Source organism: Quercus lobata, chromosome 6 (genome assembly GCF_001633185.2).
Source record: "Quercus lobata isolate SW786 chromosome 6, ValleyOak3.0 Primary Assembly, whole genome shotgun sequence".
NCBI classification, from domain to species: Eukaryota; Viridiplantae; Streptophyta; class Magnoliopsida; order Fagales; family Fagaceae; genus Quercus; species Quercus lobata.
The window spans coordinates 50,635,718-50,662,800 of NC_044909.1; the positions used below are offsets into that span (position 1 = coordinate 50,635,718).

A 27,083-nucleotide genomic window follows, 5' to 3' on the forward strand; every position below is an offset into this window, starting at 1 on the left:
TTTAATAATTTTTTTGTTAATCGATTAACAAAAAAATGATATCAAATTGATATCATATTGGAACAATTTGGCAAATTTAATAAATACAATATTTTTTTGTAGTAGACATATTGAGTTCTAAAGTACTGCGTCTTCATTTTAAATTGTTCCACAATTCTCTTTTATATTACTATACATAGTAGTACAATAATAAAATAAATAAATAAAGGTAAATTTGAAATTAACGCAAAAACAAATTTCGACCTCCACCTTTGTAATTGAAGCCCGTAAAATCTTAGAGTAGGTTAAAGTGATATATTAAATTATGTAAATAGATTGAATTAGATTGTTTAAATGTGTGTTATACAGGTGTATGCTCAGTTCTAAACTAAATATGTATTAGATAGATTTGGGGTATAATAAAAAATTAATTAAACCCAAAGTGAAATTTGATTACTCTTCTTTCAGGATATAATAATGTACATGTGGCTAATGTTATTCTTGTCTCATGACAGTGAGATTCAACATTAGTATTGTCATTTCTAATATAACAATAAAATTTGAATTATTTTTAGATAGGTTGATAGTGGGAGAGTATGAGGCCAGGTGTAGTTCAAATCATAGAACATGAGACAATACAAAAATGCTATTACCATTAGATGATCACAATGAAACTTGCACTAAATAAAATTAAAAAAAAAAATCAAAAAGTCATATGAACTGATGACAATCAAACACTCAATAATCATTATTCTTTTAATTTATTTCGTGGGTTCAACAAAATTGGAATCCAAAGTGTTTGGTAACAGGTAATCCTCAATAAACAAGAATGTCTTTGACATGGCAAGGATTGATTGCACAATGCGAGAGGGATTTACTTTGTCATTGACAAGTATATCCAAATTTCGCCACATCATTTGCCATTTGGTAAATGGCCCATTGGTACATAATTTGGTATCGGTTGCATCAACTGTAAAACTTTGATCATGACATGAATTGCAATCAAGCAAGCATAGAATAATGCAAAATTATCTTTACTTTTTCAAAGTTTGTGTTACATCTGAAAGATCTGTTTACTTTTGCCACAGTAGAGATATTTCTTTTGATTTTGATGAATTATTAGGAACAAGAAAGTAAACTAGCAATGTGCTTCAAAGAGAAATCTCAACATACCCACCCAACTCTGACAATAATCATATAGATATTTTACCTGTCATTTTGACCTTAGCATAGTCCAGTAACACTCTCCATTTTCCTATTACATAAATATAAAAAGAAAACACTCGCGTCCACTGATTAAATCTCACATTTTTAATGAAGAAATAAAAAACAATGATTTTTTTCTTATTTGTTAAAATATTCCTTTAGAAGTAAACTTGGGATTATACTTCTTTTTCTTCAAATTACTTAGAGGAGAAAAAAACTAACACAGTTAATTTTTTATTTTTTATTTAAGTAAAATTGAGATATAAATAGATATATGTTTATCTATGTTGTAGTTGGGACTAGAGACACTACCTATTTGGTAGAAGTGTTCGAGTATTGTTGTTCAAAATGATATGAAAACTGTAGTTAAAAAAATATTTTCAAAACATATATTTAAAGTATTCATAATGCAAAAAATGTATTTAGTACTATATTTCTAATAGTGTCTTTTTAAAAGTGAAAAAACATAATTGTGTGTTTGAAATGTGTGTATATGTTTTTTTTTTTTTAAGTGATGACATGTAGTCTAATTAATGGGACCTACAATTTTTACAAAAGTTCTATTGAGCAACGTTGTTTGAAATCTGAAAATTGGTAAGAGGAGGTTTCCAAATTCAGTGTTTCAACATCCTAAAATGGGCCTAAAATGGGCAACGTAACTCAAACACCCTTAAAAAAAACACCATTATCAAATGCATTGTTTTTTTTAGAACAACAATTTTCGGTGTTTAAACACTGAAAATTATTGTTGTTTGGCATACCAAACAAGCCAAACAAGTTCACATGATCATGAATTTTCTGCGGTAGCTAGCACTTCTCAATGAAGAGCTACGAGCATATTGTCATTTTAAGGGGCCACTTCCATGTGATAAAAGTTTTTAATGCGCCAAACTAAGCGATCGTCATTCATTCTTATCCAAAACTGTCTGACGGAATAAGTGAGGAAAAAAAAAAAAAAACTTTGTAGGACTTAGGAGGATTGAAAGAATTAAGTAGGAGTAATATTATTGATTCTTTAAAATGAAGAAAGTAGTGATGCCTCAGCTCTTAGATTATGTGGACATATACTAAGTTAATATAGACTTTATTAATAATTACAGGGATCAAAATTGTGACTATATAAGTCATTTTAGTGTATATTGAAAATGTGACTAGCGTAATTCATTAACTTTGCATAAGTTTGGAGACATCACCCCTATAAAGCGGTAACACAATAATTTGAGCTATGAATTGTACGTTTATAGTAAATGTGGTAATGCCAGAGGAATCATTATAGCATAGTATAGACTACAGAGGTGGAGGTCATAAGCCTCTATAAAGACTTCTAATGAAGAAAAAAAATTGAAAGAGAATGTTAAAAGACAATACTATTAGCATGCAATCTTATTTTAGTAGAAATAAGCATGGTAGATTTTGAAGTTCAAAAGAGAAATAAGAAATAACAACTAGCTACTTCTTCCACACACGTACAAAAAATAGGAGAAAATATATTTTCGTAATAGTCAATTTAGTTTATGTTATTTTCAACTTGCAGTCAATTTGGTCTCTACCATCAAATTACAGTTTTCTCTACCATCAAATTACAGTTTTTCTTCACTTTCTTGGTAGCCAAACACAAATCAAATTTACCAATCTCTAACTCAAGTAGACACACATATTAACTTAGCAACTAATACAAACCCATATTTGGATTCAGAATGATTGCAATTTGAAAATAACATGAATCAAATTAACTGTAAGTTAACAATAACAATGATCAATTTGACTGCTACCAAAATATTGGAACCAAATTTATACAAGACATAGACCAAATTAACAAGAATCTCAAATTGTTGAGAACAAAATAATATTTTGCAAAAGAAAAAAAAGGTTGGCAATATGGTATATACTATGACGATTGTTGGAACTTGGTAGGTACTTTGAAGTCCTTCCGCTACACCTTTGTGCTAGCAAACCTGGCGCCATTAAAGAGAGAACTTTACGAACCAAATCATCATATATATATATATATATATATATATACTAACATTGTTGGCAAGTGGTAACTCTTTTGCATATAAATAAAGCCCATTTGCCTCAAATTTAATAATATTGCTTCGTTAAATATCTAGATATTTAAATATCTTTGCTTAAGGATTTCTAGATATTACCGAAGATATGTTCTTTAAAGAACATATCTTTGCTTAAAGAACATACCTTCGGTAATATCTAGAAATCCTTAAGCAAAGATTTCAGCGAACGCTGGTCCGAAGTTTTTTAGGAAAATGCTAATTTTATAACAAATCTTTATTGATAAATTATTATTAGTGAACAAAAAAGTAATTTTAGTGGTAGCCAAATTTAGTACTACTAACAGCTTGTCATATAGAATTTGGAAAATGTTTTGCTACATACAGCAATTGCTGCATAATGGGTTATGTGGCAGCAATTCCTGCATACTAGGATGCAACAAAACCATTTATATATAATTTATTGTAATATTGTTACGTGCGTGTATAACTCTTAGATTTTCTAAGCTTCAACCGCCAATGAAGGCTTAATCAATCTGGGGCTTTGCTCATGCTTGGTTGTTGTAAGCCCAGCCCAAACTGCAAAGTTCTATATCTCCCTCTTTCTCTAACCCATAAGGCCTATAAGATTTTCTCCACCATAGTTGTATTAAATATTAACTATTAAATAAATAAATAAATAAAAATATATGTATACACACTTATCTTTTACCATGGTTTTTCTCCTCTAATTTAGTTTTGGCCAATAAGAGAGATTTTCTTTTTTATTTGAACTCAAATCTAGTGGTCATTCTAGAAATTTTTTTTCAAGGGGTTTATTAAAGCACTTAAATTAAACAAAATTTAATAAATAGAGAACTTGAATATATCAAGTTATTGACCAAAAAAACCCAATATGAGACTTATTTTTTAGGCTAAAATATTTTTTAAAAAAATTAAACTTGAATATATATATTTAAAAAGAATTGAAGTCAGGGGGTTCATTTTGAACCCCTGAAAGTGTGGGGTGCTGCCCCTGCTTGAACACAATATGAGACTTATATTTTAGGCTAAAATATTATTTTAATCTCTAATCTTTACCAAAAGTTTATGTTTCGTTTCTAAATTTTGTAAAGTATTTTTTCAATCGTTTAGAGACGAAAGTAGAGACAAGAAAAGAACTTTTTTTTTCTCTCAATAGTTTAGGAATTTAATAAAAATTATTCTTTAAAGTTTAAGTACAGAAAATGAAACATTTTTAATAGTTTAGAGACAAAAAATGAATTTTTAAAAGTTCAAGAATGAAAAAAAAAAAAAAAAAATTTAAGTAGTTTAGAGAAGAAAAATAATTTTTTGTTTAGAAATGAAAAACTAACTTTTGTAAAGTTTAAGAACGAAAATAATATTTTAGCCTATATTTTACAAGGAAGGTGCTAATCACCAATTAAGTTTCCATGAGTCTAATTTAAGAATACTATCCTAGTTTAAACTAATCCCATTCTTAACTCGGGTCCGACCCAGAGCTAACCTGAGCTAATTCTCCCAATCCTATCCAAATTTTTCTGTCCTTTTCCTTTTTTAAAACATATGCATTATACAGGTAATATTGAAAGTTCAAACTTTAAACCCCTTGAATGCATTCAATAGAACAAGACTCGCGTGCACATAACACCACTAGTATAGTACTCTAAAAATAACTATTTTATTTTATTCCTAGGATTCTCTTCCATATTGTGCACCAAAAAGATGAAGATAAGGACATAAGGTGTACTAGTTGGTGTACAACTTGGATGTCCGTTTCTCGAGAAGCAAAATCAAGGTGAAATTGGACCATCTATAAAAATATAAAGACTATTCCATATCAGGATGCACTAGGACAAGTGGACAACCAAATCTCTCTCAAAAATCAATATCAATTTATCATATATATATATATATATTAATATCATCACGTTGATCAAAACGTCCGTGAAATTGACAAGTTAGGTATACAAAGTTACAAACACAGTGATCTATTATATAAATCTATATCTATTCACGTTAATTTTGACACATTATTTCAATACTTAGAAAAAAAAATTTTGAAAATTTTGTACGTTTAGATTTATTGAAAAATTAAACCACAGTAGGCTAAGAAAGTGAATAAATTAAAATAATGCTATATCGTTGATCAAACGGATGGTGGAGGCGGCAGCATTGTATCTAGCCACACAAAAAATGATTTATACTATTTCAGATATATACGAATCAGCTCTCTCAAAACACGCGGATCCATACGTGGATCCCGCGTACTGTGAGAGATATATTTATATGCACTAAAAGCAAGATATATCTTCTCCAGAGTCCAGACACACCCCCCAAAAACAAAAATTAAATAAATTAAAATAATGCTATATCTTTGATCAAACAAAGGGTGAAAACAGCAATATTGTCCTTAATGAACCAGCCACACGAAAAATGATATATGTTATGTCGATTTTCGAATGTATACAACCAGCTTTATCACACCACGTAGAATCACATATTAAGTCTGTTTGGATAGAACTTATTTTGCTGAAATTAAAAATTGAAAACTGAAAACACTGTAATAAAATAATTTTTAAATGTGTGAATAGTACTGTGAGACCCATTTTTAATAAAAAAGTTGATAAAAAAGTGGAGTTTGTGAGTCCGTAAACAATGCGGGTCCGTAAACAATGCACAAGTGCACTGTTCATAGTTGAAAAGTCAACAAAACCGACTCTAAAAAAAAAAAAAAAAAAAAAATCTGAAAACGCACAAAGTTGAAAATGTGAACGTGAACGTGCTATCCAAACTGCACCATTAGTTCTTTGTTTGGAACCACTTATTTAATTAAAATTGAAAATTTTTTACAGAAAATTTTGTTGATAAAAATAAAAGTGAGCTAAAATAATACAGTAAGACCTATAAATAGTACAAAAAATACAGCAAAATTCATAAATAATAGTAAAAATAATCTAAATAGTAAAATAACGCAACCTAAATTACTAATGAATCTCACTTATTGTGAGAGACATGCCATATGGACATAAGATATAGACAAAAATCTAAAACTGATCCTCTAATTTTTAACTTTTGTTATATCAACCTACTAACTTTCAATTTTGTCATTTCAATTTTCTAATTTTCAATTTTTACCAATTTAATATTTCATTAGTCTTTAGTTACCTGCTTTCATTAAGTGACTTTTTTTTCTTTTTTCTTTTTAATTCGGAATTAAAAGAAAAAAAAAAAAGCTGTAAAAAAGAAAAAAAATTAAGGGGGACGACGTCTTTTCCCTTCCCTTGAAATCAAATCCAAAATGCATTGACTTACTTAACTGTAGCAGGAAACTGAAAACTATATTAATAAAAATTGAGAGTGAGAGGATTGAAATGACATGAGCTACAGTTAGAAGATGAATTTTAAATTTTTGCCTAAGATATACGCGCTCCTACTCCAATCACACACCCCGACAGCAAAAACATTTTCTGCATGAACGTACTGTAAAAGAAACAAAAGTGTCAGCCATGCCGAACCACCAAATTGGACTTACTCAATCACATGACAAAACGCATTATCAGATTGAAATGACCTTTCGAAAATTCTTCGTAATAACCAATTAGGAAAGCAGAAATGGGCCTACTGTTTCTGTTTGGTCCCTCGATGGCTCATCTTTCCACTTTCGTTAATATCACGTAGCTGCCAAATACACATTAATTGGTAGCCAATTAAAATGCTGAAATGGATGAGTCAGTCAGAGTAAACCCTATATTCAAATCCAATATAGATTTGCATGCAATGACGTGAGAGAAATACTTTGTGGTAAATGTACTTTGACTGGGGTTTCATACTTGGGCTGCTGCCCAGCCCAAAGTCTCATAAATTGCGATACCTAATACACTGGAAGAGTCAATGTTTTTTTCCGATTTTTTTTTCTTCTGTTTGACCCTTTTCCTAATTTTCATTGAAAAGAAAATTTGGTTGACAATAACCATGTGATCATGTTAAGCCTATACATCAGCACCTATATTTTTTTTTTTTTATTGTTTTTGTTTTTTGGTTTTTACGTTGTGTATCTGAAATTGTTGAGGCCAGATCATATTGAGATTTATAGGAGCTGCCATAAGAGAAAACTGAGAACCGTACCCTACAGTTTCAAGCTAGCGTACCTCTATCTTTGGGGTCTATTTAAAAAGGATAAGAAAGTTTTAATTAGTTTTAAAAACCCTATTTCATTTTAGCTTTAGGTGTTTATTTTAACACTTCTACTTTGATTCCTTGACATGGAATACGACAGTTTTCAATGAACCCACAATTCAAGACATCGAGTCGTACAAAGTAACCTGCGCCAACCAAACAAAAAAAAGGCCTGCGCCAAACATAGCAAATTCCACTAGCTAGCCACATATAAGTATATCAATAATTCATTAACTTTCGGCAATATCCTTTGCACTTTCTTCTGCAGCAGCCATGAAAGCTCTCTCTGAATTCTTCTCCAACCTCAAAACCATGACCAAAGTCTTCTTCAACCTCCTACTTCTTGAAATCATATTTTTAATCCGTTCACTCACCGGATTAAGCCCCAACTCTGATAAACGCGTAATCACCACTAACCAATACCTTAAACTCATTGAAAAAAACAATCCCACAACTCGTTTCACTAAAAGAATGAGGATTATGGCCGAGTCGACTGAATGCACGGTGTGTTTATCTGAATTCAAAGAAGGAGACAAGATTAGAAAGTTGCAATGTAAGCACACGTTCCATAAGGATTGCCTAGATTGCTGGCTACAACAATATTGTCGTGGCACATGCCCACTTTGCCGGACTAAGGTTTTGCAAGATGATATTGTGGCTAGTTACCGTCGGATGCGAAATCAGGTAGAGTACGATGGGAGTGATGAGGAGCTCATTTTCTTGTTGTCTGCATTACATGGCAATAGTTTACATAGATTGTTCTAAGTTGTCTCTTTTATATAGAATACATGTCCCAAGTTTTGTACATAGAAGCGCATAGATTCTTGTCTTGTGTTTTGACACAAAGAAAAGAAAAAAGTAGGTATTTTGTATTTTGATCTTGCTTTAGATTAGTGTATTCACGACTATATTCAAAATTTAATAAGATAAGTTTCTAAGCTTTCTTGTTATTATAAAGTTGATCATTCGATGCTAATACTTTACTTTTGGATTTAACGAAATTCCAATGGAAAATTATGCTGACAATATCGCAGTACAGCATGCTTTCTGAGAACCGCATGCTTAGTGCTGACGGCTGACTGCTGACTATGAATTTTGTAAAGAAAAGCTTAATATATAATGGCTAAATTATAAAGTTTTGATGGCTTGAAAGCAAGGTAAATATGTAAAAGATTTTGTTGTTATTAAAAAGTTGATCATTCAATGCTAATACTTTACTTTTGGCTTTAACAAAATTCCAATGGAAAATTATGCTGACAATATCGCAGTACAGCATGCTTTTTGAGAACCGCATGCTTAGTGCTGACGGCTGACTGCTGACTATGAATTTTGTAAAGAAAAGTTTAATATATAGGGTGCAGTTTGTGCCACTGGACACATTGCCATGCGGATATGCATTTAAGACTGGACACATGTCCGTATCCTAATGGTTTAGTGATCACTAGTAGTTAGTGAACATGTTGCGATGCAAATACGTGTTCAAGACTAAACACGTGTCCGTATCTTAACAGGCCAGTGGTCATTGAACAAAAGCTAGTCCTTAATATATACCGGCTAACTTATAAAGTTTTGATGGCTTGAAAACAAGGTAAATATGTAAAAGATTTTGTTACCTAAGTCCAAAATATGGGAATATTGGTAAATTTGTATGAACCTTTTACCACGGATAAGCTGCCCATGGAAGGGCCACCACAAGGATCAGAACTAGCTAGGTGAAGAACACCATTCACTCTCTTAACTCTCATTCATCTTCCACTCCACCACCAAGTTATTGTCACTAACAATTCCACACACCACTCCAGTGGCTTGGGTTGGGTCCATTTTGCGTTGGCGTCTCCACTCTCTCTCTCTCCAGTAATATATATTCTCTCTCTTTGCAATGTGTTGTGATAACTAATAAGGAAATTTTTTCTCTTTTTTAAGTTGTTACATCAAGGTTCTCTGCTCTCTCGATATCTCTCTCCTCTTTGCCAACTCTTGAACACCTTTTTTTATTATTTATAAGTATCTGAGTGCCAAAATACTTTTTTAATTAAGGCTTTGTTTGGTTGCTGGAAATCGTTTTCCGGAAAATACATATTTTCCGGAAATGCTAATTTCTGGAAAAGGAAAATGTATTTGGGTGTTTGGCTGTTTCGGAAATCGTTTTACGGAAAATCAATTCCGGTGTTTGATTCGTCCAAATATTTTATGGAAATCGTTTTACGGAAATTTAATTCCGGTGTTTGATTCGTCCAAATATTTTACGGAAAATACTTTACGGAAAACGTTTTCCCATGTTTGGTTCGGAAAATACTTTACGGAAAATAATTTGGATCAACATAATCGAGCTGGAGTTAGAGCTTAAAAATAACTAGTTTGAAACTATATTTTACTCTTTATAGATAAAATTCAAGAACCTGCATTCCCTATACATATCTGTAACAATACTTTACGGAAAATTATAACATCAAACATAATCATTCGAATATACCCATAATATTTATATAAAAACCCATAATATTTATATAAAAACAGCCACATCAATCGTTCACCATTGGCATTACACCTCAATGACATACAAAAATGATACCTATTTGTGGTATCTGAACAGTACAAATATATAATTTGGGCAATTATATCGTCCCAATAATACAAAAGAGTACATATATAATACATTGATAGGTCAATATTAATACTACAACATAAGTTAATTCCTAAATCTACCATCGCAGTCAACATGAAATAAGCAAATCAAATTTGTGAGAAAAAATAACCATCTAACCATAGCTTCCTCAACCTAGCATTCTTGGCTAAAAATCCACGTGCCGTCTTCTCATTCTCACAAAGATGGTCGAAGGCAGTAGCGAGCATATCTTCGCTATATCCCTCCGCCATCATAGCCATTACCTCATTATACAAAGTTGTATAATCTACCGGGCCCCGATTAATTTCTTTCAGAGCGCCAGCTATTTCCTTCAGCTGATCAGATAGATCAGTCAGCACACTATCATCAACAGTAGAAGCTGCACGCCCTCTTTTGCGGGACTTGGAAATTCCCGACCCAGTGGTGGATGATTCATTTGCGTTCTTCCCCTTTCAACCACACATTCCTCCACATTATCTGCGACAAACTCTGCACTATCCCCAGTATCCCCATTATCTGGCTCATTTTCGATATCCACTCCGGACTTAGCAAAGCCACCTGTGGCTGTGTCCTTTCCCACCACAATCGCTAATTCATCGTAAAACTCAATTTTTTTGTTCAGATACTCGGCATGCTTCCGATGTGCCTGTAAGGGAGAAAAGAACGTATATAACAATGCAATAATAACTTCTCTCATAAATTCAATATAAAAGACTATGCACACTTTCCCAACATTATCAATCTTTTCTTTACCAAAGAAAATTGTAGCTCAGACACATATACACATATAGATAGATGAAAATGCATAGATATGTATAGATATAATACATAGGTAAGGTGACATGAAAGTTATGTTTGGAAAACCTTATAAAAGCAATGGAATTCTAAAAAGTATGACACTATAAATTTCATATGAAAGGCAAAAACATATATTATTATCTATATTAAGAAAATATAGATGGAAGCCATACCATAACTTCTTCTTGGTATGTTTTTGCGTCACAAGTTATCATTTTCAGATTTTCGTCCCAACCGAATCCACTCTTCCTTCTAAGCTCTTGAATAGTTGACCACATGGACCTTAGAGTCCGCATCCGGTTCTCCACAAATACAGGGTGGCACTCAACCCCGAAATGGGCCGTTATCTCCTTGGCTACAAGAGCAAAGGAGCCGGCCCTAAAAGTATTAGAGGGCTTATTGCCCTTTCCAGCCTCCTCTGTAAGTATCTTTAGCATCATCTCATGCATAGGTGGCAGCCACCTAAATTGCTTGCTGCCACCAACTTTTTCTTTCCCCTTTGACATTACTACATATGAAAATAGTATAGTCAGAGTAGCATTTAGTAATTACGCTCGGAACATGAATAACAAATCAAACACACATACAACCACGCTTATGAATGTGTACAACAGAATGGAACATGCTAACTATGGAAATGACAATGTAATACCATCAAATAACAATGTAATGCTAAAAATTCTTTTTCATTACATCACCAAAAGTCTATATTACATACATTGTCTTTACAAAAAAACAAAAAGGAAAAACACATTACAATCATAGAAATCTAAATAAAATACTACTCTCCACTCCTGATATAATCAGACCACATGGCTTGGCATATCTCATCTCTCTTAGCATTCCATGATCTACTATCTTCGACGGACTCCCGATGGGATTGTGTTTCTTGTTGGTGGTCACTAAGCTCTACTTGGTTCATTGCATCTTCCATAATATGGTCATTTGGTTCAACCCCCATAATGTGATTATGAACCACACAACACGCTAACACTACTTTCACTTGGGTTGGGAAAGACCAATATGGTTCTGCATCTAACACTCGAAAACGTTTTTTCACCACTCCAAACCCTCGCTCAATGGTAGTTCTCAATGAAGAGTGTCGGAGGTTGAACAATTCTTGCGCATTCTCAGGAGGACGATCACTAAACTCTTTCAAGTGATATCGTACACTCCGATACGGTGACAATATTCCATTTTTATTACCATACCCAACATCACCAAGATAAAATTTACCTACATATATTAAAAAAAAAACACCAAATCACTACTATGTTTAGGAAAACACATAATATTTATTAAACTAACAAACCAAAAGGGTGAAGTAATCGTTTAATACCATTGGGAATTGAAAATCCCCCTGTCCTAGCAAATGCATCATTTAATACACGTGAATCATGTGCACTGCCTTCCCATCCAGCCAACACATAAGTGAACTTTAAGTCAAAACTAATGGCAGCTAACACATTTTGCGTGGTTCTATCTTTGCGACCACGAAATCTTCCTTGTATTTCAGGTGGCACAGATGCACGAACATGTGTACCATCTATTGCTCCAACACAATCCTAATTTTCGACAAACATAATGGTTTAAAATTACATAAATCTTCACAATTTACAAAAACACACAAGTCGCAATATTTACCTTAAAATATGGGTAAAACCTTCTGCTATTCCTTATCTCTGGAGGTGTATCTTCGCTACGCAGTCTTATTAGAGCTCTATATAATTTCAGGACCCCCCTAAGGACAATCTTGAAGTATCTATGAACAGTCTCAGTTGATCTATAGATCCGACTACCCATTACACGAAACCTCACATTATGACCAATAATGTGCAAGAAAATGAACACTTGCTCCGTAACAGACATGTGAACAGTCGGACGTACGTGCTCAAGCTCAGTGAGGGTGTGACATAAGTGGTGGAAAGCTATAGGCTTCATCCTAAGTTGATTCACACAATGTCTCTCACTTCCATGCAAAACACTATTTATGTATTCCTCTCTCTCGGCGGCATGGTTAACATAAGGCGCCCTAGGCAGTTCTCTACGTCTACGTCGTAATTTCTTTAACAATGCAACCCCCACAAGGAGGACAGATGCAACTGAGGCAAGAATTGCGGCTTTGGTTTTTTTCTTCATCTAACAAAATCACAAACATTGTAGTTTAAGAGGTATGTAAACAAGTATGGTATTGATTACACCATAAATAAAATCAGCCACAAACATATAACATCCAAACCATCACATTGCATTCTATTTACACTATAACAATACCATCACATTGATAACTACACATTGATATCTTACAATACCATCACATTACATTCTATTTATAATCACCTATATACCCAAAACACCTTCAATGAAGTTTTAAACACACACATATTGGTCTGCAAGAACATAATAACACGAAGCATGGGTGAAGCCCCAAAATTTCTACACATAACCCATAACCGAATTCTAATAAAAATAACAGCAAAAACCAATCATGCATAACCAGTCAAGCCCCAAAATTCTAAAAAAAAATTTCAGACCACAAACCAATTGGGAATAACCTGCAATCAGAAAAGCCCCAAAATTGATATATGCATCACCCATAAATACACAGTTTCATAAACAATGGATAATTAAAAAAGTTGATAAATATCCTGCAATCAGAAAAGCCCCAAAATTTCATATACATAATTCACAAATACACAGTTTAATCGACAATGGATAATTGAAAAAAATTAATAAATAACCTGCAATCAGAAAAGTCCCAAAATTTTGATATCCATTACCCACAAATACACAGTTATAAACAATGTATAATACAAAAATTAATAAATAAAAACATGTAAATAATTATATAAATATTTATATAAATAAACAACTAAATAAATAAATAAATATATATATATATATATATAAATTTCAGAGATCAGATCGGGCTTTCTCAAAAAAAGAAAAAAAGAAAAAAAGAAAGAGATCGGTGTGGCGGATCGGACGTGTGGACCGGTGAGGTGAGTGGATCGGATGTGTGGGTCGGAGGTGAGGAGAGTGTGTGGCGGATCGGTGTAAGTTTGAGCTGTCACTCATCGTGGGTCTGCGGCGTTTGGCGCGGTGGTCGTTCGCCGGATCGGAGCTCTGGGTTGCTGGATCGATCGCGGTTTGGGGTGCGTTTGAATCGACTTTCTCTCGCTCGTTCGCCGGATCGGAGCTCTGGGTGTGAGGTTCGATCGCGGTTTCGGGTGCGTTTCAATCGACTTTCTCTCGCTCGTTCGCCGGATCGGAGCTCTGGGTGTGAGGTTCGATCGCGGTTTGGGGTGCGTATCGACTTTCTCTCGCTCGTTCGCCGGATCGGAGCTCTGGGTGTGAGGTTCGATCGCGGTTTGGGGTGCGTTTCAATCGGCGCTCTGGGTGTGAGGTTCGATCGCGGTTTGGGTGCGTTTGAATCGACTTCAAACGCTCGTTCGCCGGATCGGAGCACTAGGTGTGAGGTAGATTGTTTTTTTTTTGTTCTTTCTCTCTTGCTCGCGTGTTGTGTTTTCTGTTTTTTCTCTCCCTCTCTCTGCGTTTTGCAAGCCACGGAAATGAATTGAAGTGAAAATGAAGGCAGATTTTCATTTCCGTGGTCAAGGCTTCAAATTTCGGTCAACAGGAAATCCATTTCCGGAAAATAATATTTTCCGTCACAGCCAAACGCTCCATTTTCCGGAAATTGATTTCTGAAATTCGTTTGAAGTCGATTCAAACGCACCCTAAGTAAAATATCTATAAGTATGACTTCAGTGTCTAAATATTAAAACCCAATACATTATTGGTACTTAAAATTTAACTACTAAACCCATTTGATTCATAAAATTTCAAGAATTCTATTTGTCATTTTCCTTCCTCGTCAACTTTCATTTATTTCTTTTAGTCATTTTCCTTCTTCGTCAATTTTGAATTTTCATTTATTGCTTTGCCTATGTATCTAACTAAACAATACCACATTATTTGAAGACGTGGCAACTCTTTTAATATTAGAAAGGGAATATTAGAAAGTTACACATTATCCCGTACAAACCCATTTGATTCCCTTTGATTTAACTATTAAACCCATTTGATTCATAAAATTTCAAGTGAATTCTATTAATCATTTTCCTTCCTCGTCAACTTTCATTTATTTCTTTTAGTCATTTTCCTTCTTCGTCAACTTTCATTTATTTATTTGCCTATGTATCTAACTATACAATATATACCACATTATTTGAAGACGTGGCAACTCTTTTAATATTAGAAAGTTACACATTACCCCGTACAAACCTAGACCAACCATTTTTTTACTATACCCAATTCAAACTTGTTAGAGTTTCTAACGAGTCTCTCTTTCTCCAAACTCGTATCATGAAACTCTTGATTAACCAATATTGTAGTATTTGCCAATAGTACAGCATTATTCTAAAAAAGAAATCATTCATTTTTAATAAATCTTCACGTATATTTGCATATAATGACCGATAAAAGCATAAAACCAAACCCCAGAAATCCACTTAACTGGGTGAACATATATATTGCTGGTATAGTTAATGCTCCAGGAGTTCGAGTTCAAGAAATTCTTTACAATTGGTTCGAGTTCAACACCTATTGTTGTAATTATTTTTATCAACTTCAGCACAAAAATGGAACCAGGCAAGAATCACCTGATATTTTACATAAGCAACCGTTTTCTCACAGAAAACACCAGTTTGTTCCAATTATTTTCTTACTTCCGAATTTTCAGCAACGTACCCATGCACCACAAAGAAAATATTGCCTTTCAACTTTTAAGCAAGGAAACTATCTAAGTACCCATAAATAGAAGTTTAAGAACACTAACCAGAAGGAAATGTTCGCTTTCGTAATAGCAAAGAATCTAAGCCACAACCTCTTAATTTCACTTTGCAAACAAGGCATGTTCACTGCTGCAACATATATTTAAAATGCTAACAGCAAGTCTTCCACTTTCAATAAACTCTATTATAACTGATCCACTGAGCATCTGATAGCTTTTGGCATTGTTGTGCATAATCCTTAGTTGGAGACTTTGAATAGGAGGGGATCTTCTCCCCATTGGTTACTCATGGACGATGACATCTAAATAATATGCTTTTGATTTGTAACTTTCATGCTATATATGAACATAAGGAATATTCTTCTGTCAAAAAGTTTCAGTGCACTCACCTATATTATGTTCAAAATAATACACTAAAAAGAAACAGTAGCACTGTATGCTTTTCTTTCCAATTGGCAAACCATAATCAGTGAGGACCTACATAATGGAGCAGGCAACAGTAGTGTATTTAGCATGCATCTGTACATGGAAAATTTCCTGCATCCTACAACTAATTATACAATCAATGCCTACCATATGGCTCAACCAGCAATGGAAAAAATTAACCAAGAACTTCAACAGCCTAGGATAGATGTAGAAAATAAAGGGCAATAGCATCCAAAATTTCATATTGTTATTCTAACCAATAATGGATAGCAATGATCTTTTTCGTAGCTGGGCCAGGAGTCATTGCCATGCATGAATGCCTGATGATGCTTCCAAACTTCTGCATTATAATTCTCTGTTACACTGAAAGACAAGGCATTTTGTTTGATTGTCTCAAGAAACTTATCCAATGAATTGCCTCTTTTAGGACTTAAAAAAATAGCTTCAGAAGGTCCCTCTTTTTTCAACAAGAACCTGATGATTCGAGCAAGGCCATTGTGGAATTCCTTAAAGAAAGTGCTGTCAAAATGTCATAACAAAGAACATAATTTTAAAAAGATATATTTTTTTAATACAAACATAGAAGTTATAAAGATACACTTGGCATGCACATGAGAAATCGTACAAGTGCTTTCTGTTGACTAGTGAGGAAAACTTAGCCATTTAGACATATCTGGGTTAGTAAAAAAGTGTAAGCAACAAAAAATTCTTACCCAATCACCTCACAAACTCAATTATAAAACATGACGTGTACAATGGAAAGAGGCATCTGCCAGATAGATTTGAGGCTGAGTGCCATGTACACTTAAAAGGTTGGACCCATAAATGACTAACGCCCAGCATCAGAAACTCAAACCCTTGTCTTTGTCACTGGGCATCAGAAAGCACTTGGGAAACAATTTCAATCAATGAAGGAAAAATCACCTGATTCACATTTGATGATTTTCCTCACTCTATAAAATGATGAAAGCGGTAAGACAAGACATACATTGTAGCAACCTAAACACTTTAGAAAAATCAGACTTACCAGTCACTTGCAATAATGACATCAAAAGCATTAGAGATATTTGATATTTCTTCTTGATCCCAATGCAATGTCATAGAGCTCACTCTTGTAGCACCAAATGCTCCAGAATTGGCATCTATATTACGCTGAATATCTGGATGTCAAGGAACTCTGAACCTGAATCCAAAAAAAGTCAAGAAGGAAAAAAGGAGAAAGAGGAAGGGGGCGGTTGCTTGTTGCTATAAATAATCTAAAACATGCATGTTAGCAATTGGAGAAAAGGAAAAAAAATTAAAAAACGAAAAAAAAAAAAAAAAAAAAAAAAAAAAAAAAAAAAAAAAAAGAGAGGAGGAAATGATGGTACCAAACAGTAGCTTGATAACAGAAAGTGTGCAAATAAAGACTATTAGAACTGGACAAAAAAAAAAAAAAAAAATAGACGACAGAATGAGCAGGGATTGGTCCAGATTGAGAAAGCCCAATGCCATCCATAAACCCAACTCTTGAGCAGGCCATCAACTTAAATTCAGGGCCACTACTGAAAATGGTTAAAAGCAACTTAAGGCTTACACAGATATTTATCTAGAAAATCTACTTATCAGAAAAAACTGTAATCCATCGAGACAATCTGTCATTCATGATTCTCCTCCATTAATCCCCTCAAGTAGATACATGCAATCCACAAAGCCGCACATGGGTCTTTCTCTTGCTCCTTCACCCAAACTCCACACTTTGTGTAGGACAAGAACTCTCCCATGTGTCCCACCATGTTTTTCTACTCCTCAATGTCCTATCAGTTGTCTTGGCAATTTGCATTATTAGCATTATTTGATTGGTAAGTTACAAACACATCCAGTGAGTCTTGATTTCTTGAACTCACCCTCTGCCTTATTCTTACAAGAGGAAGAGGTGTCATTTGAACTATAACTCATTGGCAGAAATTTATATTATTATTCAATCTAAGTTGAAGAACGGTATCTCAAAACAATGTCCATAGACTTTGACAACAATTGCACATATCAACCAACACATACCATCACAAGATATAATAGACTTACCGAAAACATAACTGCTCACTTGACCAAATCAAAAGGGAACTATCAACTAACCTATAGTTGAGAATACACCTGTCACAAAAAAAAGAAAAAAAAAAGGATACAATCAACAACTTGAGGATTTCCATCTGATATTACAACTTCTACTGCCTCCGTGATTGCAGCAATTACTAAACCAGCTAAGCCATAACCTGATCCAAGCTCAATAACTCTTTTAGATCTGGAAAAATTAGGAAAATGCAGAGAAATCTTATAAAAAAAAGTAATTAAAAAAAACAGATAATGCTCCAGAGAAATGCTAGCAACTGATACAAAACATGCATGACTGACATATGCAAGTGTAAATTTGAGACAGACACGTACCATTACTTTAAAAAACTGACAGACCAAAATAATAACAGTTTTACTAACCTGAACATGTCTGCACGTGACAAGCAAAAATAAGCAAGGACTTCTTCTGAAGGCCAATGACCTGTACAAGAATTTATTAAGTACAATTTTAAGAGAGAGTGACAAATACAATGACCAAGTATATCAGCAGTTTTTTTTTTTGATAAGTAACCAAGTATATCAGCAGTTATATAACCAAAATCTGTGCAAGCAAATAAAGCACCAAAACTTGTAACATCAAACATAACTGGAATGGATGTGAAGAAAGAAAAGCAGGAAGATTTTCAAGGTCAAAATTCATACATCATTACAGTTTAGTTTACAATGTTATTCCCCGAAAATTCCTTCAGGTACAAAACATTTGAGACAAAACCCAATCGATTTTATTCATTTGCTCTCTTTTAACATCAAATAGAAGTAAAGCAAATAAGCACCTATCACACACCAACACATGATGAAACAAAAAGCATTTCCAGAATTTAAGAGCAAGAAGGCATTGTTGAATACTTTTTTCTTTTTAGTGGTAAGTTGCACACAAAATGGTTTTGAACCCAAAACTTCATCCTCCACCCTTTCTTATGGAAGGAGGAAGGGTGATGCAAAACAGGATTGCAAAATAAGAAGAAAATGTAAAAGGAAAAACCTATGCTTCACTGCCTTAGAGTGCTTGGAATCACCACCAAGCTGATGAGAAAATTTCTCATTGAAATTTTTTTATTCAAAAGCACTATCTCAAACTATTCCTGGAGCCTTTATTTTTTAATAGGTTTGAAGGATTACATCAAGCCTTATAAAATCCTCAACTACAATAAAGCCCAACTTCAAAATTCAGAAATTTAAATTCCAAATATAGATTAGGTATCCCATATAAGTAAAAAATCTGCGACAATAAATTCTGAAATAGTTTTGATTGTGCTCCTTGCATCAGTTTCCCCTAGTTTGGGAAAACTCGGCCTCAAATTTTTAAGTGCTTAAGGTTAAGAACATTTAAGTTTGACACTTGCACTCTTGTAGCAAGTTCGGCAGCATTAAGAAGAAATAAGCCTTCTGCTCCACCATATAATTAAAGTCATCTGAAATGATAAAATCAATTGTTGCAATCAGTATTGCAAATGTCACAGCCTCGTCAAGATCCTCGGGAAGTCATATCAGGCCTTTTCATTTCATGTACCGTGGAGGGTTGATAAGTAGCAGATATATCAAACTCATTCTCCACAACATGTGCACTCTTCTTGACTCTCTTTAAGTTTCTCCTCCTCAAGTAGTGATTCTTCAACAAATTGTATCAAATCTAAATTTGTTGGCACTTGTATTACTCTTTTATCAGTAGGTTTTGATGACTATTGATATTTCATCAGCAAGATCTCATTACCAACACTATTGTCTTTCGTTTGTGAAGTTGTGGTTTCATTGCTAATGCAACCGATCATCCAGGAAGAAGACATTAACTTGATCTACACAGATAAGTCATGGAAGACTTTCAATATAGCTTCAATTGATACTAGAGTAGGCTTAGGACTAGAAGCTGCACGAACACTTATCTTGTCTTTTTTAAATTGTGCCATGTAATCAGTAGTAGGTCTATTCCCCTGTCTCAGACTATTTGTTTGTACTATAAAACCACCCTAATAGGGTTGGATCACAGCTTTTAGTGGCGACTTACGATGGTGGACAGGTAGCTTGTTATGGGTCCATCATTAGCTATGTACATAGTTTGGGGCACAGGTGGGTTCACGGTTTAACTTTTATCGGTTTTAACTCAATGATGGTGATGTGGGTTCAATGGTGGCTTTGATGGTTTTGGGCAGTGACATGGGGATTGGAGTATGCTTCCATACCAAGTTGATGTAGAACGGGGTTGCAAAAATAAGAGGAAAAGGAAAAATGGGAAAACCCTACTCTTCACCAACTAAGGGTGCTTGGAATCACCACCAAGATAAAGTAAAAATTTTATATAAAAAATTCATTGGGGCTCAATCTTGTAAGTCTCCCCAATTCCAGTCATGTCTCTACCATCAGTTTCTCCCAACTTGTTCGTAAAGCCTCCTTTTAATAGGCTTCAAGGATTACATCAAGCCAAAATTTCATCCCATAAAATCCTAAACTACAATAAAGTCCAAATTCAAATTTTAAAATTCAAAAATTGAAGCCTAAATTCAAATTCCAAAATTCAAATATGGATTAGGTATCCCAAATAAGTAAAAGAACTGAGATAATAAATTCTGAAATAGTTTTTTTGAGCTCCTTCAATCAAAGTATCATAACCAAAGCTCATTGGTAGGCTATAAAAAATTTGACCCTAGATTGAATGGAATTGCAAAAAGGGTGGTTTAACCATACCAAGCTATGCCTAATTAACTGTGAAAAAGCTTTCAAGATGTTGAGTTGGGAAGCTGACTACAAAACATGAACTTGGGCTTAACATTCTATGATATGTTGCTTCAAATATGAGAGAAGGACTAAAGAGGAGTTTTGTCCATTTATTTATTTATTTTTTAAAAGTGAAAAAAAAAAGTCTACCAACATAACCATTAACTGTAACTTGAAAAAGGATAAAGCCAAGAAAAGTGAAACTATAATAGAAATCTTGTTTTATAAGCCTCATCAACTCAATGCTTCCTTGCAGTTCCTTTCCGCAAACATAGCATATAAAGCTTTGTGTAGCTAATGCCTTGGAAAATAGCATATTCAATGAAACTCCAAAACCAATTTTCAACAAGTCATAACAGAAAAATGGATTACTTTATCAAGAGACAAACAAAACCATTAACTTGAAATAGATATAAAACAATGACTAACTGCTCTTCATGGTTGTTCACACCAACTGGCCTTAAGGATTTACTTCCTCAAATAATCACACAGCCATTTTGAAACTAAAGATTCTCAAGAGACATTTAATCAATGAGACTATGAGAGAAGCATACACCGAATGATCACATGTGAAGAAGGGAGGTCATGATCAGTGAAATCAAAATATCTGAGTTCCCCATTTTCAATGTGAATCATGCAAAATCTTGCACCAAAATCGAATTCATGTTTCTATTGCCAAAGCTCCCCCTCTATACAAATGAAATCACCCTCCCTGACATTTTTTTCAGCAGGGTCTAATGAAAACAGTCAAAGGTGAATCCTGTCCTATATTCACCAAATAATCTCTCAATTCAGCAATTTCAAAACATGCGAGAATCCATACTTCCCTACAATGAACCAGAAATATTTCTCACCCCTTTCTAGCAACTATAGAAGAATATTGAAAACAGATAATAGTGTCGAACTAAATAATTTAACAATAAAATACCAAAATTTTTAAAGACACCCTTCTTTAAGCACAAAGCCTAGTCCAAGAACAAGTTCGTGTACAACGAAAAGAAACTTACAGACAAGCCCAGTGTTGTCAACATTGTATCTATTGCAGATCTCAAAATCACCGAGGTAAGCACGTTCCTCCACTCTTTGGCTGTATAAAGTCCAGACATTAGAAACATTTTCACACCCCAAAACATGCAAATTTAATGTTAGCACATTGTAATTATACCTTAAACTAGAGATACAACATTAATCCAAAATGATAACCGCACACCAATACATAGTATGAATTACGCGTGTGCGATCCACTTCTTTCCATTATTTTCAAAAAATACAACAAACCCACTTTTGATCTATCCTTCACTATGCACTGAGTAAGCGAAATGTGTGTATTTAAAACAAAATAATGGCTGTGACCAATCAATCTCAAAGAAACTTTTACATATAACTACAAAACACAATATAATATGAAAATGTTGAAATTGATAAGCAGAAAAAGCAAGAGAAACTCACGTGAGAAAAAGTGTGGGAGCTCCTTCAATGGGCAATGTGTAGCACAAGCGAGCTTCTCTAGGTCTAGGGTGATCATCTGAGCCGGAGAGATTCGTTTCTTCAACGGCGACGGCGTCGTTTTGTTCCACTAATTGACAGGGAATCAAGTTGAAGCCGCGCGTGGTCTTCCTTGAAATGCTCTTGATGCTCGTTTCAGATTGGCCTTCTTCTCCAAGCGAAACCAATAATCACAAGGAAGATTAGGATTTGTAAGTTGAAGTTACTAACTAACATAACGAGAAAATTAATTAATTTAATAATTAAAAAAAATAGAATATCAAAGAGAGAGAGAGAGAGAGAGAGAGAGAGAGAGAGACCAGGAATATGAGGAGGGGGCCGACGAAGAAGGGCTTGGCGAAGGATTTGCCATCTGAGGGACGCGGCCTTGCCAGTGGTTCTACGAGTTTCCATGGCAGAAAGCACAACTCAAGCTTTTTCCTATTCGCTTTATTATCATGTCCATGTAATATATACATATATATATATATATATTTTTTTTTTTTTTTGAGAAACATGTTCATGTAATATTTGAACTAACCAAAAGGGCATGTTTGGAGATTGTGATTGAAATAGCACTTTTATTGCTGATAATAAAAGATTTTGTAATGAAATGAAATAACCATTCTTATTCATAAATTTGGTTATTACAACTGAAAATAATGTAAATAATTATGTATATAGAAAGTTTGTATTTTTTTTAAAGAAGTAAATTAATGTTTAAAAGTTGCTACATGTATTTTAGAATAGCAAATTCAACCATTTTAGAAACTGAATGACTATTTTCAATTTGAGAAATAGTTATTGCCAAGGATTAATTATTCATAACCGGTAAACAGTGGCGGAGCCTGGATTTTAGTTTAGGGGGCAAGATCAAAAGACAATAATAATAATAATAAACCTAAAATTATTAATTGATAATTGTAAAATAAATAAACAATTGTAAAATATCTAATTCATAGTTATTAATTGACAATCAATCATCAAAGTAAGAGATTAATCTATGTACATAAAGTTTAGAAATCTAATTTGATTACTCAAAATAAATTGAGAAAATAAATTTCAACTTTTCTCTATTATTTTAATTATTTTAAATTTTGAATTTATGGTAGAGACTCAAATTTTGAAACTATGAAAATGGAAGAGATGAAGGATAAAAAAGTAATGGACATTTTAATGCTTCCGTACTATACAAGACATTATTATTAGATAAGTGAAAAACAAATAAAAGACGAAAAGAGTTATAACCGGTCAAAAGTGTAAACAGCTTTAACAAGTTTTGTTTGGTTGCATTTATTTTGTGTTAGATTGTTTTTTCTTTTTCTTTTTTGATACAAGAGTGTCAGGTTGTTTAAAGTGGGAGGAATTGTTTTAGTAACACTACAAACTTTCACAATATTTTTACAATAAATTAAGGTGTTAGTGTATCATTGGTCAAAATAAAATAAAATAAATTATTCTGAAATTCATTTCAACTAAAAATAAGAGTATTGTGAAAATATTGTAAGATTTTATTGTGTCTCTAAACTTTCTCAATTGGAAGATTTGTTATTTTATTATTTATTTCATACCATTTACTGTTGGTTTAGGGAAACTGTTTCTTTGTTTTTCTATTCTGTTAGGAGCTAAATCAACTTTACATAAGCATGTATAATGGACATTTTAGGTGGAGTCAGGGGGGTAGGTGCCCCCTCTCGCCCCCCTCTGGCTTCGCCCCTGCCTGTAAACATCTTATTTCGCAACTTACATTTAACTTCACCGAAAGTTAAAATGATAATTTTCATATCTTGAGGGTAAAATCATAATTTCAAATATTAGGTTTCTAATTATTTCACATAAAACAAATCTTGAAGTCGCAACGATCACAATGATATGTCGTGGACTCCAATAGGACTACTGGATAAAAACTTACAATCAAATCAAATTTCAACAGATAATATGCATTCACATGATTAAGTCTAATTGCATGAGATTATGAACAATTCATTGATTAATGCCATGAGGAATTAATTTAAATTACTGACATGTCATAATTATGCTGGGTTAAATTCAAAAGTATCAAGAGGGCACATATTGGATAAGTAAGGTTATAAAATATTAAGGCTAAATTACAAATTGCAACTAACTTTGTCTAAAATTAATTTCATTTCCCTAATTTCACTTCTGTTCAATTCAATTCTAACTTTCAAGTTTATTCAATTCAAGTCCTCCGTCAAATTTCATTAGATTGGTTGCCGTTAGTTTTGGCTCTTCCATTAAAAAATATATATATACTAATAATTTTCAATCTTGTTTGGTCATATGTGCTTGCAGATGTTAGGGATATCCTTAATAGAATTAGGCTATAGAATATGCGAGTGGAGGTTAGCCCATTTGGTTGGACAGGCTTAAGTGCCTAACTTCTTTCCAAGTGTATACCCTAACTCCGTTCCCAATATCTAGTATGTAAAATTTTGTATCAGTTTGTTTTTTGGACCTAAACCGGGGGCTACTCCTGATCTTTCTCCACCTAGTCCATGTCTAGGATGGGAAGTAAGATCAAGAACCCAATTACTAGCTATAAAAAAAAAAAAAAAAAACAAAATGTTAGGCATCTATCCGTACAATTGTATTGTGTGGTTGTGTAGAGTAATATTGTGGGAGGGTGTACAGTTAGCTAAAGGCAGTTCTAAGTTAGTGTTGAATATCTAGAGGCGGATAGAAAGCTACGGATTTTTTTTTTTTGTTGAATGTTAGAGAGCTACGGATTGTATAAAAACAAGGAATCCCATTGTATGAACATTGAAGAATAATATCTTGGTTAATCACTCTCTCTCTCTCTTTCTCTGTGTTCTTCTCAATCTCTCTCCCTTCTCAACTATGGAAGCCCAGTCCCCTTGAAGTGACCTACCTTAAGTTCTAATATCATCACAGTTCCTAAAATAAAAAATAAAAACAATCATATAAAAGAATTTTCATATTGGTTAACAATAAAGTATTTCCAACATCATTGATTCATTATTATACAGTTGCTTTACAAATATACGACGATGAAGAATCGAAAAGAGAAGGAATACAATATCTTTTCTTCTTTTTCATTTTTCATTTTTTTTTCCCATTCAACATACAATAAATCCAAATGCTTTGCTTAGAGGACTGGACAGCCATTGATTACGACTCCTTGCTCTGTTGGACAAGAAGCCAATGGACATCCATCTGAGTCACTACCCCACCAATTGAGGCTAACATTTTCCATCCCCAAAAACAAGTATAGTAGTACTCCCATGAAGGCTAATCCAGCATCAAGTGCCCCAGAGAGCACATAATTGTAACGACTCCACAAGTTGCGATAGTACCTGTAAGCAATAAAGCCTGAGGCGAAAGCAATAAGAATCCAACTGGTGTAGTTGACAGCGGTGGCTGGGGGCATTTCAATTATTGCCCCTAAGAGCACAGGAATAGTGATAAGCCTAATCCATTGCCTATCTGGTAAGGCTTTGTGTGCCAACCAAACTAGGACAGGAGCTATCGCACCAACTAAGAAAAACCAGTTAATGCCAGAGTAGTAGCCAAGATCTCCAAAAATTCTTTGAGGCCCAATTAGACCCCAGATGACAGAAGCATCGTAGAATACATGATCAGAAGGGCAAGTCCATGGGCTATCTGATGGAAGTAATGCCCTATCGCATATGTTTGGAATGTTGTCCATTAGCCACCAAGCTGTTCCCAAATGCGCAAATGCTGCTATTATTGTACCCAAGACCTGAAAAGAATCATTGTTATGATAATCAAGGATCGAGAATAAATAAATTGATGATTGTCATTTTACTGATCAGAAAGTGACAAATGCACATTTCCATTCGTAGTTGTGAAAAAGAATGAATAGGATACTAACCTGTGCCATGAACATTGCTCTTGGAGGAATCTTCATGTAATGACCAAGCTTGAAGTCTTGCAGAAAGGCGATCCCCTGTTTCAAACTTATGTACCCATACACTTTAAAGCATATGTTGGCAACAGGATATCCTGGATACAAATACCCGATAATATACTCTGAGATTACATTCAAGGTTGGCGTCTGCTCATGAGTGAAAGATTTACTTCTGTTAAAGTTAGAAGACCAATAACTACATGCAGTAGATATAGTGCTCATGCACAGGAAATATAGCAATGCTTGTTGAATTTAAAATTTACATATAGGATGAATAGATAGACACCATTGTAACTTTTCCATGAACTTCAGCAAGAATTGATAATGGCGACTAGCGAGTGAATAGAACAATTAAAACAACCCAAATCTCCACTCACAATTAAAACAACCCAAATCTCCACTCAAGAATTTGTAAAACAGTGTAGAGACATACCTGATTTGTTGTGGCAGTGATGACACCAACAGGAAGAGTGAAAAATAAGGCAAGACTACATGCAAGCAAGATGCCCCACCATGGCAATTGGAGTTGATCATTGTAGAACTGGAAGGCATATATGGTAGCCACAATGTTAACCAAAAGTAGGCACATGAACCACCATTGAGGAACTTGCTTATATTTTCTCATGAGCCTTGAGTGCACATCCATCTTCTTCTCTTGGAGGGCAGACTTGCTTAGTTGCCATATTTCACTACACCCTTGAAAGTATGAGTAATTTGCTGAATAAAATACAATGTATAAGGCTATAACCTAGTTCACCCTGACCTTGTTGCCTCTCTTTGATTGCACCGGCTTGATGTACAAATTAGAAGAGTTTGAGATACAAGCAGAAAACTTCAAATTCACTTTTT

At 33.9% G+C, this 27,083-nt stretch overlaps 5 protein-coding genes across 6 annotated transcripts; 1 reads left to right on the top strand and 4 right to left on the bottom strand.

The window, feature by feature from the left end:
- The first annotated feature begins 7,599 nt into the window (after window positions 1-7,599).
- LOC115993755 (E3 ubiquitin-protein ligase RHA2B-like) lies at window positions 7,600-8,323 on the top strand. The gene has a single exon (XM_031117730.1). The coding sequence runs from the start codon at window positions 7,647-7,649 to the stop codon at window positions 8,136-8,138; it is 492 nt and encodes a 163-aa protein (XP_030973590.1). The 5' UTR covers window positions 7,600-7,646; the 3' UTR covers window positions 8,139-8,323.
- Window positions 8,324-10,074: 1,751 nt separating this feature from the next.
- LOC115950653 (L10-interacting MYB domain-containing protein-like) lies at window positions 10,075-11,842 on the bottom strand. The gene is made up of 2 exons (XM_031067876.1): window positions 10,971-11,842; window positions 10,075-10,645 (listed from the first exon to the last, which is right to left on the bottom strand). Exons 1-2 carry the CDS (start codon window positions 11,301-11,303, stop codon window positions 10,352-10,354), a joined length of 627 nt encoding a protein of 208 aa, XP_030923736.1. The 5' UTR covers window positions 11,304-11,842; the 3' UTR covers window positions 10,075-10,351.
- Window positions 11,579-12,996, bottom strand: LOC115950447. The gene is made up of 3 exons (XM_031067641.1): window positions 12,442-12,996; window positions 12,137-12,362; window positions 11,579-12,033 (listed from the first exon to the last, which is right to left on the bottom strand). Exons 1-3 carry the CDS (start codon window positions 12,934-12,936, stop codon window positions 11,579-11,581), a joined length of 1,176 nt encoding a protein of 391 aa, XP_030923501.1. The 5' UTR covers window positions 12,937-12,996.
- A 2,435-nt stretch (window positions 12,997-15,431) lies between these two features.
- LOC115951017 (calmodulin-lysine N-methyltransferase-like) lies at window positions 15,432-22,772 on the bottom strand. Of its 2 annotated transcripts, none has more exons than XM_031068331.1 (7): window positions 22,645-22,772; window positions 22,289-22,493; window positions 21,847-21,926; window positions 18,491-18,551; window positions 18,184-18,299; window positions 17,046-17,178; window positions 15,432-16,537 (listed from the first exon to the last, which is right to left on the bottom strand). In XM_031068331.1, exons 1-7 carry the CDS (start codon window positions 22,736-22,738, stop codon window positions 16,258-16,260), a joined length of 969 nt encoding a protein of 322 aa, XP_030924191.1. In that variant the 5' UTR covers window positions 22,739-22,772; the 3' UTR covers window positions 15,432-16,257. The 2 variants fall into 2 exon arrangements, with proteins under 2 accessions (XP_030924191.1, XP_030924190.1); XM_031068330.1 differs by having other exon boundaries at window positions 22,289-22,496.
- A 2,495-nt stretch (window positions 22,773-25,267) lies between these two features.
- On the bottom strand, window positions 25,268-27,076 carry LOC115995102 (oligopeptide transporter 7-like). The gene is made up of 3 exons (XM_031119536.1): window positions 26,668-27,076; window positions 26,199-26,381; window positions 25,268-26,066 (listed from the first exon to the last, which is right to left on the bottom strand). The coding sequence occupies exons 1-3, from the start codon at window positions 26,878-26,880 to the stop codon at window positions 25,452-25,454; spliced, it is 1,011 nt and encodes a 336-aa protein (XP_030975396.1). The 5' UTR covers window positions 26,881-27,076; the 3' UTR covers window positions 25,268-25,451.
- Between the last annotated feature and the right edge of the window lie 7 nt (window positions 27,077-27,083).

What these genes read in the sequence shown, in the direction of transcription:
- LOC115993755 (XM_031117730.1), top strand. Translation starts at nt 7,647, where the DNA reads ATGAAAGCTCTCTCTGAATTCTTCTCCAACCTCAAAACCATGACCAAA.
- LOC115950653 (XM_031067876.1), bottom strand. Translation starts at nt 11,303, where the DNA reads ATGTCAAAGGGGAAAGAAAAAGTTGGTGGCAGCAAGCAATTTAGGTGG. An exon ending in CATACCAAGAAGAAGTTATG is followed by an intron (nt 10,646 to 10,970) that starts GTATGGCTTCCA and finishes TCTCCCTTACAG; the next exon opens with GCACATCGGAAGCATGCCGA.
- LOC115950447 (XM_031067641.1), bottom strand. Translation starts at nt 12,936, where the DNA reads ATGAAGAAAAAAACCAAAGCCGCAATTCTTGCCTCAGTTGCATCTGTC. An exon ending in GGTTTTACCCATATTTTAAG is followed by an intron (nt 12,363 to 12,441) that starts GTAAATATTGCG and finishes GTCGAAAATTAG; the next exon opens with GATTGTGTTGGAGCAATAGA. An exon ending in GGGATTTTCAATTCCCAATG is followed by an intron (nt 12,034 to 12,136) that starts GTATTAAACGAT and finishes TAATATATGTAG; the next exon opens with GTAAATTTTATCTTGGTGAT.
- LOC115951017 (XM_031068330.1), bottom strand. Translation starts at nt 22,738, where the DNA reads ATGGAAACTCGTAGAACCACTGGCAAGGCCGCGTCCCTCAGATGGCAA. An exon ending in GCCCCCTCCTCATATTCCTG is followed by an intron (nt 22,497 to 22,644) that starts GTCTCTCTCTCT and finishes TTTCGCTTGGAG; the next exon opens with AAGAAGGCCAATCTGAAACG. An exon ending in TGACAACACTGGGCTTGTCT is followed by an intron (nt 18,552 to 21,846) that starts GTAAGTTTCTTT and finishes ATTCTTGTACAG; the next exon opens with GTCATTGGCCTTCAGAAGAA.
- LOC115995102 (XM_031119536.1), bottom strand. Translation starts at nt 26,880, where the DNA reads ATGGATGTGCACTCAAGGCTCATGAGAAAATATAAGCAAGTTCCTCAA. An exon ending in TCACTGCCACAACAAATCAG is followed by an intron (nt 26,382 to 26,667) that starts GTATGTCTCTAC and finishes ACTCATGAGCAG; the next exon opens with ACGCCAACCTTGAATGTAAT. An exon ending in GAGCAATGTTCATGGCACAG is followed by an intron (nt 26,067 to 26,198) that starts GTTAGTATCCTA and finishes GATTCTTTTCAG; the next exon opens with GTCTTGGGTACAATAATAGC.